We start from the raw sequence: 15,405 nt of genomic DNA on the forward strand, positions 1-15,405 counted from the left end.
AATCTATACTGGCGATCGTTGATCAGATGGAAAGTTTCTAGGTAGTTTAAGAGTTGGCAGTTAATTAATTTCTCCATTACTTTAGAAAGAGTAGAAGTAATTGCAATGGGATGATAATTGGATGGGAGGGATTTGTCAACCTTTTTTTAGGAACTGGCTGGATATGAGCAAATTTCCAAGCAGAAGGAAAAACACCTTTGGAATAAGAAAGTGAAAAAAGGTGGCAAAAAATAGGAGTAAGTTCAGGAGCACAGGTTTTGAGAACAAATGGAGAAATACCATCGGGACCTGGAGCTTTCTTAGCATCAAGATTCGTCAAAATCCTTATGACATCCTTTTGATGGGAGACCACAGGAGGCATTGAATGGAGCGTGTTGGGAATGGTGGTGGGAGGTGTTTTACCAAGATCATTAATACGTGAGTTGGAAGAAAAATGGGATACTAGCAGGTCAGCTTTATCCTTGGCTGAAGTAACAAGAGAACCATCTGGTTTGGACAGAGGTGGGAGCAGAGATGGGCAAAAGTTGCGGCCAATAGCTTTGGCAAGAGACCAGAATGCTCAGCTACCATTAGGGAAGAAGCAAGTTTTCTACTCTTAGCCTGTTCAAAATCTAGTTTGGACTGATTAATAACTGCTTTACAATTGTTTCAAGCTTTGGTGTAGGCAGAAAATGAAACTGAAAAATTAGAAACAAGCTAATTACGATATGCAACATTCTTCTCTTGAACAGCCTTAGCACATTTATTGGAAAACCAAGGTTTAGATAAAGGATTAGATTTAAAGTGGAGTGCGGGATAAAGGATTCCATTCCTGCAAGAATAATTTCACTGACTCGATCTGAGCAAACGCTGACATGAGAAGTTTTGAAACAGTAATCCGAACAAGGAAAAGAAAAGAAATCTTGCAGGTCATCCCATTTTGCATTCTTGTAATGTCAAACAACACGAGGTTGGGAATAGCCATGAGATAAAGGCTCCATTGGAGAAGGGACAATCACCAAGTTGTGATCTGAAGTGCCTAAAGGACCTCTCACTTTGACCGTGTACTTAGGATTGTTTGTCAGAAAAAGATCAAACGTGTTGGCAGTATGATTAGGATTGTCCAGTATTCTTGAAAGTAAATGAACAATCTGTGCAAAGTCATTAGTAATTGCAAAAGCCTCAGCATCTCGACCAACTGGGTCGGTGTGACTAGAAAACGGAAGCCAGCTGGAGTTGTGAACATTAAAATCACCAAGGAAAATTACCTCACTGTTAGGAAAGTTAGACTGGAGAAAGTCAAGTTGCAAAGAGAGGAAGTCAAAGAGCTCCAAGTGTTTAGTGGAGTTGGGAGAACGGTAGAGACAACAGATGAATTTAGGCACCTCCGTAGCCAGGTGGGAAGGAGCAGCAGTGTGTAGCACACGCTTCTTGATTTGACCGGGGTTCGAGCCCGTCACCACCAAATACGGAGGATGCGGAAAGGTCAGGGAATGACCACCGCATATTCTCGGAGCAATATGGCCTTAGTTGCTAATGCTCCTAAAAAAAAAGAAAATAACAACAAACAGATGAATTTGACACAATGAGGTAGAGAGATTTTAAGCCAGAGAAGATCAAAGAGAGGAGATTCCAAATTGCCAAGTCTCTGACAGGGAATATCAGAACGGACATATGCACAAGTACCACCTTTGAGGTGAAAGGAATCATACAGCGAATAATTTGGGCATCTGAGATGAGCAGTAGTTGAATCAACCGATAACTGAGATTCTGTCAGAAAAAGTACATGGGATTTGGCAGACTGCAAGTGGAAATGGACATCGTTGAGATTAGAATTGAGACCACGTATATTTGTGAAATGAATTAGGAAGTGCTTGGGAGGTTTAGATCTTTTCGCAGATAAGCTTGCTCTATTAATTTAACAATTCATGGTGTATTCAATAGTAAGAAAAGGTGGGTGGGACATGCTGTGTGAAGTAATGAAATTTTTGGATAGGGAATACACATGGTAAGAATATACCCAGATCCTTGACATAACGTGGCCTCGACAATGCTCCCTGCATATAGGCGCCTCCGTAGCCAGGTGGGAAGGAGCAGCAGTGCGTAGCACATGCTTCTTGATTAGACCGGGGTTGAAGCCCGTCACCACCAAATACGGAGGATGCGGAAAGGTCAGGGAATGACCACCGCATATCCCGGAGCAATATGGCCTTAGTTGCTAATGCTCCTAAAAAAAAAAAAAAAAAAAAGCTCCCTGCATACACACTACTCAGACTCCCTCCAGTCACTATCTGGCAGAGTAGAGGTAGCAAGATTATACACCAGCTGATCTGGAAGCCTCCTAGAGTTACCAATAAGTTCGGTCCGATGTACTAACTAGCGGCCGGCCTGCGAACACCATTTTAGAGCTGTACCCTCAAAATATAAGGAATATTGGATCTCTCCATGATGCTCATCATAACCTCAAAAGTCATCAATCATACTGCATGATGGAAGAGATAGCGAAGGGTTGACCGGAACTTAGCTCTAGAGACTTAACATGGGTTCCACCACTTCAAGCCTCCAATAATCAAAGTGGTGGTATTGCACCGGTTGATGAGAGTCATCTACCACCTAGTACTGCCTGGTAACATAGAGGGGGGCGGCATTCCTTCATGTGGTGTGGGAGCCACACCTCGACCCCTGCTTACATTGGTTCACACCTGGGTGGTCACCCACCATGTACTTGTGCATGGAGGTTATACCCTTTCTGTTATTATTATTATTTACAATTCAAAAAAGAAAAAAAAAAAACTCCATAGCCATTTTTAAAATTCAAACAACCATAGTTCCATGATTCAGGACCAGACCCCACTTCTTTTGTGCTGAAAATTAGTCAAGGAATCCATCGCTGCAGTTCGGCAGATTTCTCCTTAACTAAGCATGTATGTACATACATACAAACTTTTTAATCACATGTTATTGTAATGTCATCAATATCATTAGCATAGTTTTACATATCATATGATTGTCCTATGGTATCCCAATACATAGTGTGGATATATATATATATATATATAAAATAAAATAAAAACATAAATTTAATTTTGTTTATCATTGCATTTTGCAGCTGTCCTATGTTAATTTAATTATAATGTTATATACTATGATCTAATTTTTTACAAAGAATTCCCAATTCTGTTAAAAAAACATAGGTGTTTTCATTATGCAGAACTCCTACTACAACTTACCTCAATAAAGTTTGCGAAAAATATTTTAATGTATTGGCTACATCAACACCAGATGGCAGTGGTACAATACCATGCTGAATTCTGTTTTGGTAATCTTGTAGGTTGTGGATTTTGGCAGTGACTATTTTAAAAAGATACAAAATGATGTTATAAACAGTAGGTCTAAGTTCATATCAATCTCTGCACTTCTAATTTAAGAATATTTTTAAATTATTTTTTTTTTACATGTCATGTTTCTTTGCATGTTTACATTTTTTAACTGCAATACTACTCTCATTATGTAGAACTCCTCCTACTACTATATTATTAGAAAGACTACGTTATCCTTTTTGTTATATGTACTAAAAATATAAATTAAAATCTGTATTAGGAAAAACTAAAAAAAAAAAAAAAAAAAGAAAAAAATAAGTGTGGATATAAACATTGTTTATAAGTACTGTATATACTGTGTTTATACTTATAAGCATCAGTATACAGTATACTGATGTTTCATGGCCCTGGCACCAACCTCAACCCACAAGTGAGGCACAATGACACTTGCACACTATTCTGATTAAAAAAATATTTTCATATCACTTGTAACTTTTTTTTTTTAATGTGTCTCTTTTTTTTGGCAATTTTTACACATAAACTTTAAAAGCTAATAACATGAAAACAAATAAATATTTCTTTCTGTCAAAGTAAAGAAATCTATGAGAATATCTAATATCACATTAATATCTACAGTAGTTATTTTTTTATAAAAATTTAAAAATGCAACCCTTAGAACATTTATAGCACAGTAGAAAATGAAAATTTTTCATTCATTTTTAAGTCAAACTAAATGCTGCAAGGCATCATATGTTCAAGAGAATAAATTATCTATATAATATGGTGTAAATACACCATAGATAGCTCTTAAACAAAAAAAACAAAAAAAAACCTACGATTTTAGTGTAAAAAGGGGCACGAAGGAGGTGCACAATACGAGATACAGATAAAATTATGCCCCTTGTTACACTACTATCTTAGTTTGTTTTTTCTGTTGTTTAAGAGTTATCTATGGTGTATTTCACCGATATTATATAGATTACTTTTTAAAATTAATGTATTAATTTAATGTACATTTAATATAATTAATACATAAATTTACATTTACATAATAAATTACATAAATTTAATGTAAATAAAATTAACATAAGTTTATTTTTTCTCTTTATACTCTGGGACGATCACACGGTCAGAGTTCAGAAGATAGAGAGAATACAAGAAACAGCACTGTATTTAGCAGCCGTGAGCTTGAACTCCAGTCACTCAAAGCAGGTGTGTTTATGCACCCTTGACACTGACCACTCAGCTACTTTCAAGTTCACAGCTGCAATAGTTGTTTTTTAAGAATTTTTCCTGTGAAGACATCCTATTATATTTTTCACTAACATTACTCTCTCTCACTTTTTCAACAGAATGGCTTGTGAAGGACAAGTTTGCCAATAAACAATGAATAAAAACAGATATTCTAAGTTGTTTACTCTAAGCTGTTTACATTGAGCTGTCTGCTCTCCATGGCAATATTATTACTTGACCGGCGCCGACCGGGCTAGCCGGGTGGGTAAAGTACCTGCCTGGCAACCCAGAGGTCGCGGGTTCAATTCCCGCCTCGGGTTGGATCAATGTACTGCAAAAACCTTGGGAGGTGCATTATGGCCACAGAAGCCTATGCGCCAACAACTACCAAAAAAAAAAAAAAAAAAAAAAAAAAACTTGACCGGCTTCAGAATTAACAGGAATTAAAACTGCTTGAAACTGCTAGGACTAACCAGAAATGTCTTGATGATTTTGACTTTGTTTTTCTGCATAGCAACAGCAAGTAAAGAAAGGGATTAATGTGAAGTTTTCAGGCTCTCATTGGACCAGAACTATATTAAAGGCTTTGTAAGGCCATGGACATCTCATAATTATAAGTCCACAAGACAGATCCACATATAAATATATATGAAAATGTATTAAATGTTGCATATTTTATATATTTTATATCATATATCATAATCATGGAGGCAATGCAAGGAGCAACAATTCAAGATACAAAGGAGCAAGAAAGTCTTAAAATACTTCCTTGTTTATGTGTCATGGAATGTGGGATGTAGTGATGCTGATCGGTAGCTAAGGTCCTCAGCCATCAGGCAATGGGATGCATGTTTCCAATACCGGCCAATTCTATGCACGTCTAAACTGAACAGCAAAGGTTCTAGTAGTAGTAATGGCAAATGATGCAAGAAAGCAAGCTTAATATCATCAGCCCACACACACACACACACACACACACACACACACACACACACACACACACACACACACACACACACACACACACACACACACCATCTAGAATTTGTCTAGTTCTTCCTTGAATTTATACAAACTATCCACTTCCACAAAAACAGATGAAAGCCTTTAAGATTTCAGAGCACCCAGCAACTGGCTGCTTAAACATGTCAAAATAGTGAAGTAACATTGCTACCCTCCCAACATTCCTATTGAACTGATTATATTGGCCAGTTTGTATTAAAAAAAAGCATCCATTAATTCTTCCCTTTTTAATTGACTATTAGGAATGTGAGAATTGAAGGAATAGTTCTGATAATATGAAATGTGACATCACTGGAGGTAGTATTTTCCCCTTCCATACCAAGTATAGGTATGTGGCATGTTCTCCTAAATAATATTTGTATTTTATTGTTTGGTTTGCATAACCGTGTGATAAAATAAATTATCATCACAGTGAGATTATTTGGACATCATCCTAAGCCTGAAGCCATCACCAGCTTCTCATGTCTGCTTCCTCTTCTCAAATACAGTTTATTCCCTTTTTCATAAAGGCTCCACTCACCTAAGTATAAGTAATATATCATCTTGGTCATTTATAATTTATAACATTATTTTGCAACAACCATCACATTTTCATTACTATAGGTGTTGAAGCCTAATGACATAATTTAACAGAAACCCAAAATACCATCTTATATGTTTTTAAATACTGGTATTGTGGTAGTAGCTCTTGTAGTCATTTTTAATAAAATTATTTAATATTAATACTTGGTATAACAGTGTTCCTTCATCTTAATTCACTCGATATTTTATTCAATAAATTCACTCAACAACCCTTGAAAGTATGCAACTGGCAAAAGTTAATAAAGAAACTACACAAATTCTAATAGCAAGCTCCATTCTCTCTACATGCTCACTTGTAATGTTCCATAAAATAATCAGGTGTCCCTAATAGCTGTTTACTGTGCAGTCCTTGATGGAGGGTGTCACTAATTGGTAGAATGCATGCAGGTCTGCAATATAACTCATAGTAACTACAAATAACAACCTACTGATAGAGTGACAGGAAGGAGTAGGAGTCGACAAACTAATTGACACAAAGCCATAGCAAACCATAACATCACACATCACTTAACGTCACTAAGTGGCACAGTGGTTTAGACAAGTTGTTGTTGTTGTTGTTATTTGGTTTTTAGGAGCATTAACAACTAAGGCCATATTGCTCCGGGAATATGCGGTGGTCATTCCCTTGACCTTTCCGCATCCTTCGTATTTGGTGGTGACGGGCTCGAACCCCGGTCTAATCAAGAAGTGTGTGCTACGCACTGCTGCTCGTTCCCACCTGGCTACGGAGGCGCCAGGTTTAGACAAGTGAATGTATAGTGGGAAAGCATGTTGCCAGGAGAGTTCCTGTTGACTATTAACCTTTTTCCATAGTTAATGTTATGCTGTCCTCTAATATACTTCAGATCACAACTTGGCGATGATCTCTATTCCTTTTTCCCATGACCATTTTCAGACATTGCCAATGTGCCACATAGCATGGTTTGTATATTTTTTATTACTCTTTTACTTAGCTAGATTACTGTTTTAATCTCCTGATCCTAATACTTTCTCAGGTCATGTCACTAAAATTATTTTCTTGGAGGATTTTATCGGAATGTATTTCATCATAAACTTGTGTTCTTCATCTAAACTCTAGAGTAAATAACTCAACCATGGAACAATTGTCAAAAATAAGTATAGACTATTGATCAAGTCAGTAACACTTGCTGACTAGTATGTCATGGTATGTATATCATTCATATATGAATTCACTCTACAGCAACCAGACTGGTTTCCCAATCATACAGTTGCAATGGCAAATACATAAACAGTGAAATGTAAACTAAAGGCTGATAATTAGAAACTAAAAAGGAATTTATAACTGCATGTTGTATGGTAAAAATTGAAAAAATGAAAATTGTAGGATTTCAAAGTCTCTATAAGTCACTTTAGAATGTATGGATTTCTCTTACAACTATACACATTAACATACAGCAACCATGAACTCAACGTGAACTGTTGAGGAGGCTTCCATCCCCATGGGTTAATAATGGCTGCAGTTTACTTTAACCATGAGCTCATCTGAATATTTCTTCAGCAGTTGAAGAAACGGAGATCCAAAATACAAATGTTACTAGTACAAAAAATGTATTCTGATGTGAGCTGAAGATAATCAATAAAATCAACTACACTGGTGACAAACCAGTATAAATTGTTTTTACTAAACATGGGTGCACAGCAAAGAAACATTCAGCTGGTACAACTTCATTTATCACATTAGTGCACATTCCTGTATTATGATGATATCACACACCAAATCATGACTGCATCTCCAGATCTAACATCTTGACAGGACATGCCTCCATGAACAGTAAACTGATATACTTTAACCTTGCTCCTTCAGATCTCTGCTTTTGCAGATCTCATGAAGAGCACAAATTTTTCATGATTTCCCAATCTATGATGATTGCAGGATCCAACTTATCTCTATTAGGAATTTTTGCTGGAAGCCAGGAATTTAAATTCTTACAAGACCCAGTTTATTTTAAGTCTTTGCAAGATTTTGCCAACTCTGCCACTAAAAAACAAAAAAAAAAAAAAACAATTTTAATGAAGCAATTAGCAGTTTGTGTACTCAACTGCCTAACTGAGTACACAAACTATTGTCATTACATATGATAATGAATTTTTGTCATTACTTACACTTTCTTATTTTTCTCATTTGGACTGAAATGAATAATTTCATGAGCTGCATATCATGTATACTATGTAAAATTATGGGATTAATAAGGTTCTGATAAATTATGAACTTTGACATAAACTTTTTTTTTATGTTATATTTTTTGTTATATCTTTTACTCTATATGTGAATTTGGTACTTTGAACTTTGCTAAAACCTGATTATTTCTGTGTTTTTTAACTATATATCATAGTTTAATCATTTTAATGTTATTTGATTATATTTTGTATTATTTTGTTTGTTAATTTCCACTATACACTGCTAGCCCTTTCCAGGGCAAGATTTGAGAGCCTTCAAGCTTGCCTGATGGCAGGATTTGCTGTTGCCTCTGGAATGGGCTTCCAGAGTAAGGGATCTGCTGGTATCCTTGTCCTGTCTTCTATAAGACTCTATGTGAGGTTGTGGTCCACCTCCTCAGTGGTGCACTATGGCTATAGTTGCTGATGCACCTAATAAATCCCAAACAAACAAACCTCCTCAGTATAGACAAGTATTATGCAGGCGTTCTTGATAATCGCCTTCCTGGTAGCAAAATGGCCATTAACAACTACAACACACACACACACTGCACAAACATAACGTAACATAATGTAATGTAACATAACATTACAAATATTTCTGTCCATTTTACTAAGTTCTGTATTATCAGAGTGTACCCTGGAGGAGTTGAATTGGCATCAGGGAGCTGGTCTACACAACATATTATACATGTTTATTATACATTATATTATACAGCTTCCAGCTTCAAAACAAAAAAAAAAAAAAAAAATTACTGATCTTACTATTTTTTTTTTTCAAATTTTGATTAATTTAATATAAGAAAAGCTACAAGGGTGATCTGAAATATAAAATAACACAAGTATTTCTCATAATCATACTGTTATAAAATTACGCAAGAAACAAACTATATATATTTATATATATCTGTACTATTTTTCAATCACCTTACTCACTAAATCATTTGTCTCAGCAAGGGTAAAATTATCTATATCCTTCTGGAAAAGTCAAAGCGCAACCCCAGACTTGATAAGGGATCGGGAAATTTACAGTACCTGGGACCACAATTTTTCAAGGGATATGGCCAAGACCTTAATATTACATTTTTTTTAAAAGTAATTAAGTTCATATGGTAAATTATATACTATACAGGGTGTTTCAAAAATGATGGTCAATAATTTAAAGGTGAACTGTGCAGACTACAATATGCAAAAACATCCTGTAACATTTAACATTTGTAAAATCCTGTAGTGTTGAAACCAAAAATTAAAAATATATTATCTTATGTTTAACAAAACCACCCTTAGCAAAGGATACACAGCTTTTTGCTAAACTAGTGCTCCCATAATCAGTAGCAGATCTTAACAGAAAATGTGCATTATCTTGAAAACAGTTCATTTGCGGCCCGATGTTCACTGGGACTTTTTTTGCTTATTTTAGTTTGTACTTGTCACCTTTAAATTATTGACCATCATTTTTGAAACACCCTGTATATAATAATATATATATATACTGTGTACATATATACATATATATATATATATATATATATATACATATATATTATATAATTTTATATTATAATATTATATATTGTATTATATATATATATATATATATATATATAATAATTACACTATTATACCATGTGAAATTATTGACAAAATAGATTTTATTAAACTCGTATTGAATATAAGCTTAATTTCTAAACTAAATTTTGACCATAGATTTTATTAAACTCGTATTGAATATAAGCTCAATTTCTAAACTAAATTTTTTGCAAGCCATTTATTATTATTAAATATATTATTATATATAGTATGTAATTTACCATATGGACAGAAAACACAATGTCATTTTCTCAACAATTTATTAATTAAGTTCATTTTCAACAAATGACAAAAAAATCCTACAAACTTAAAATAATAAAAATGTTTTATTAATTTTTTATCTTACTGATTTATTATATGATAATAAATAAATTAATAAATTTATTTATTTTACTTTGCCCTAGGACCCACATCACACATACAAACACAGTGCGTGCACTTTGCACTGGGGTCTGTGTTAGCACTTGACTAATGTAGCTAAAGTAGCACTTCCCTATAATGTAGCTAAAGTAGCATTTCCCTTAATGTAGCTAAAGTAGCACTTCCCTGTAATAATTATATGCAGCGATTCTACAAAGTTTAGTCACAATATTTTAAATTTTTTTTCATTATAATTAGTTTGATTGTTGTATTAGTTTCTCATAGTATTTACTTAACAATAAGACTGTCTTTATTTTACTTATTTAGTTTCATTATGCGGCTTATGTTTCAATTCTTGATTTGTTATTTTGAGTTCCTCCCCACTTTCTCTTATATCTGTGGAGTTTCTGATTAACCTCAAGTCAAATGTTTGTACCCAGGATGGATAAAAGCCATGCTTTATGATTGTCTACACTTTAGGTCTTATCTTTTTCACCTAGCCCTTCACTATCCTGAAAGAGGCCTCTGAGGTCGGGAAAATTGATGTCTAGGAAATAAACTCACACGCCGACCATTAAATAAAATTTTACTGTAACTAAAGTTTTTTACAAATAATATAAAATCAAAAACAAATTATTTACAATAAACTAATGGTTGTATATTACGGAATGCTAAAAACTGTAATAAAAGATCATTTACTATAAAATATGCTAAAATATAAAAATTAAAAGCGCTAAAAACCGTTAAAAACCTGAACCTTTTGAGAGTGTCAGCTCCCTTCTTCAACAGTAATATGACTTCCTGCAACATCTCTTTATATAGCAGGCTCACGGTACCTCCACACGTGGTATTTCTCCACGTGGTTCCATTGGCACATGGGCAGAACAGGAAGCGGTACGTGGAAAACAAAATCGTTCATCCGAAAGTAATACAATTGCTTCAAAAATAGGATGAATACGCATACCTCTATCTCTATTCATACTATTCTTACTGGATGAGCCAATCCGTAAACCCTCGAGCCATTTACGCTCCCAGTATCCGTGTGCACGATCCAAAAATAATAGCGTTCTCCGGGGAGATTTGATGCTACTTCTCCCAAAAATGTTCGGCCACAGCAGACTTATTGTAATCAGCACTTCTTATGGCATTTAAATGTTCCCCCAAACGATCCCTGAGCCATCATTTTGTTTCCCCCACAATCCAGGCATTCTATTCTATAAACAACTCTGCTACTGAGATCTTTTGGTATATGGTCTTTGACCTGGGACACAGCTGTGCACAGCCTCCGCCCAGGAAGCTGTACACAGCGTGTCTTATAACCCAGTAAAATTCTTGCCAGATGCTCAGTAAGGCCCAGATAGTAGGGGATGTATGCAGTGGCTACCGGGACGAACGGCTCCCTACGTTCAGACACTCCTCTGCTATATCTATCCAGGATCCTCTGGGGGTATCCGCACTTTCTAAGTTCTGCCGTGACACGATTAATTTCTTTTTCTTTATCCTCAGAAGTGGTACAGCGTGATCTTGCTCTGTCAAATAAAGCTTTTGCTACACTATTCTTGTATTTTCCAGCTTGTGCTGAATTATAGTGGGTGTATTGGCCTCTACACATGGTGTTTTTTTTTTTTTTTAAAAACTGACGTCTTAAGTCTAGAACCCACCCTAGAGATCAATACATCCAAAAACGTCAGGGTACCGCCTGTTTACCTCAGAGGTGGAAACAGGCGGTACCCTGTCGTAAAAGACGTAAAAAGACTGCTGTACAAATTGGAGCAGTATGGCATTAAGGGTAAGTTGTTGCTATGGATAAAGGGCTGGTTCAGTGGAAGAAGACAGAGTGGTAATCAATGGATATTACTCTTGGTGGACTAATGTTATTAGTGGAGTCCCTCAGGTTCGGTGTTGGGACCACTGTTGTTTTCTATAGTTATCAATGATATTGATGAAGGTATATGAGGCTTAATATCCAAGTTTGCAGATGATACAGTTTGGCACGGTTGTTAATGACATAATGACAGGTTGCTGCAACAGGATCTAAAACATTTGAACAGATGGTCTGAGAGGAGGTAACTGAAGTTTAACATTGACATATGCAAAGTACTTCATATAGGGAGCAACAATCCCAGATTACTGAACCAGCTCACTCAGGATAGCGGAGAATGAAAAAACACCTTGGGGTAATTGTGCAGTTAGATATTAAGTTTCCTTAGCAGTGCAAACAGACTGACAGGGTAGCTGATGGGGTTTTGTCAATGTTATACAGGAATTTTTCCAGAAGAGATGAGGTGATGATTATCCTGCTGTATAAGGCAATGGTTATGCCACATCTTGAGTACTGCATAATAATCTGGATGCCTCATGTTAGGATGGACATGAATGAGTGCAGAGAAGAGCAAAAAGATTGCTGAAGGGAGCAAAATCCCTGTGTATGTGTGTGTATATAAATATAATATTGATAAAAATAATAGGATATAATCACATTACTGAGTGCCTAAACAAGCAAGAAAATGTATTAAATTATTAAACTGGGTTATGGATCCAGGGCACTGCTATGATCCTGCTACCTGAGCAGGATCATCAACAGTTGACCCATCGATATCAAGTGGACCAATCTGATTCATCCCCTTCCTTCTAGAGTTTACATAAGTAAAGAACTCTTTGCTGTTTTTCTTTGCATCCCTTGCCAAAGATTTCTCGTAATCTGCCTTCGCTTGCCTAACCTCCTTTGTGACTTGGTTACAGACTAGCTTATATCTATCATAGGCTTCCATGTCACCCATTAATTTATATGTATCCCATGCATTTTTCTTCTCTGCCATATGTCTCATTAGTTCATCTGACATCCATTTAGGCCTAAACCTTGAACAATAATTCTTAGTTGGTATGTAAAGCCTAGTAGCTTCCAAGATAAGTTCTTTGAATGCTTCCCATTCTGAATTTGCTGTTGGTAACATCATCAGTTAGTCCCACTGTATAGAATTTAAATACTGTCTCAGACCATCGTAGTCGCCTTTATGAAAGCAAAAACTCTTCCCTTTACCTCTGATGGTAGTTGCCTCTTTGAGTAAATCCCACTTCAGCACACTGTGATCACTGCCACCTAGTGGTTCCTTTATCTGCAGATTCGTAATGCATGAAGAATCACTACTGATAATCAAATCAAGAGTATTACTCCCTCTAGTTGCCTCCCGAACATGCTGATGAAGAAAACAATCATCCAATAAATGCACAAAAGGCTTGCTAGTGTGTGAGTGACCAACCCACAAATTCCAGTCAATATCTGGGAAATTAAAATCCTCCATTATAAGACTCTCTGATTTACTGGCCCACTCTATTTCCCTGTACAGTTTCTTATTATACTCATCAGAATCATTAGGCCTATAGCGCACTCCTACTCTCAAATTTGATCTCCCACTGCTTATGTCACACCAAACTGACTCGACACTGCACTGTCCAGCGATGTCGACTGACTTCACTTCCTTGGATTTTATGTGTTTCTTAACTAATAGAATAACCGCTTCTCCCTTCCTATCCTGTCTATCCTTTCTGTACACATTGTACTCCCCAAATTCCAGTTCTGCATTCCTTATATCTGTGTGACACCACGTCTCTGATATCCTAACAATATATGCCTTTGATGTTTTGAGCAATACCTCAAATTCATCAAATTTATTTACCAGACTCCTAGCATTTGTGTACACGCAAGTATACATGCACCTGTTCCTATTCTTAGCTACCCTAACACAATCCATTTGTTTACTTGTACTGCAATGACTCTCAGCAGTCTCTGAAATATCCTGCATCTTGTTTTCCAGGCTGCTGCTCATTCCAACAGAAGCAGTGCAATAATCACTTTCACCTCTGTCAGTGGCTACTGTTAATCTATTAGTCCTTGTATCCCCCCCCCAAACCAGCAGTTTTCTGACCCACCTAACACTGTATGATAGCATCAGCAAATATTCTTGCACCCTTTCTATTTAAGTGTATCCCATCCCTGTAAAAGCAGTCCCTCCTGCTAACACGTACAGACCAGGCTGAAAAAAATTCTACCCCTTGAGCCTTGCACAATCTTTCCAGGGTTGAATTGATCGACAAGGCTCTCATCATATACTCGCTCCTATCGTGTCTGGGCAGAATTGCAGACACTTTCAAATTCAACCCTAATTCACGGATTTTTTTCAACAGTGATCTGCACTTGTTAAGTAATTCTGCTGGTCTCCCACTCTTAATATAATTAGTGCCAACGTGTACAATTATATCACCTTTTGCGCCCTTAAAAGATGATACCCGCTCTACAACGTCATCAACCTTTGCCCCTGGCAGACATACCCTGGTCCTGTTCCACCTATCCTTTTTACAAAGCATGTTCCCCGTTTCCCTGACAATACAGTCACCAACAACTACTAGTTTCTGTGGGACCAGCGCATTCTGCCTTGGGGGTTGCCGCTGTGTTGCACGATGACCAAGTGCAAGCTCTGGCGTTGATATGGGCAGCTGAGAGCTTGATGGGCCCCTCAATTTAGATCCTTCGAGGGCATCCACCCTGTCCTTCAAGCTCTCATATAGGCCCATAACAATGCTGAGTTGTCGCCTGATTTCCTTACACTCCTTACATCGCGCACACACAAAGACATCCCCCATGGCAATATCATGTCCCATACCCGATTGCTCCACAAACATCATGCAAGCAGTACATTTTAAAAGGCTGTGATTCAGAGGGCAACTGCCCCCCCTCAGTTCTCCCCTGAACCACAGCACTCCCATTAGCTTGAGCCTTTTGCTTTGCTGCTCTGGTCTGAGTCATGATTTTGATTTAATTTCAATAAAATTTCAATTTCAGTACAAAATTATAACCCTAAACTTGTATCCCAACACAGTTATAACACTATATATATTTTTCAGTATCGAGTATTCTCTACGAATTCCGTTTATATAACTTCCGCATCAAGTTATGTATTAATTAATTATGTTACGTTTGTAATCTTAGTCGTTATATGTATTTAGTTAAAAAGTACAATTTAATTGACAATGAAGTTTAACAAGATTAATAGATTTTTCTGATTGATTGACAATATTATATTATATACTATACTAAGCTTACGCTATCTAGTTCGGGATTGTTGTTGTTGTTATTTGGTTT

General features: G+C 36.3%; 1 protein-coding gene across 1 annotated transcript in view; it reads right to left on the reverse strand.

Annotated features, from left to right (window-relative positions):
* unc79 (UNC-79 domain-containing protein) overlaps positions 1-15,405 on the reverse strand; it is a 1,082,710-nt gene that overhangs the window by 1,042,517 nt on the left and 24,788 nt on the right. The window contains exon 3 of the mRNA XM_090389680.1: positions 3,210-3,330. Coding sequence (XP_090245806.1) covers positions 3,210-3,330 — 121 coding nt within the window. The remainder of the gene's footprint in view (positions 1-3,209; positions 3,331-15,405) is intronic.

This window comes from Mastigoproctus giganteus, chromosome 2 (genome assembly GCF_048544385.1).
Source record: "Mastigoproctus giganteus isolate SK-2022 chromosome 2, ASM4854438v1, whole genome shotgun sequence".
NCBI classification, from domain to species: domain Eukaryota; kingdom Metazoa; phylum Arthropoda; class Arachnida; order Uropygi; family Thelyphonidae; genus Mastigoproctus; species Mastigoproctus giganteus.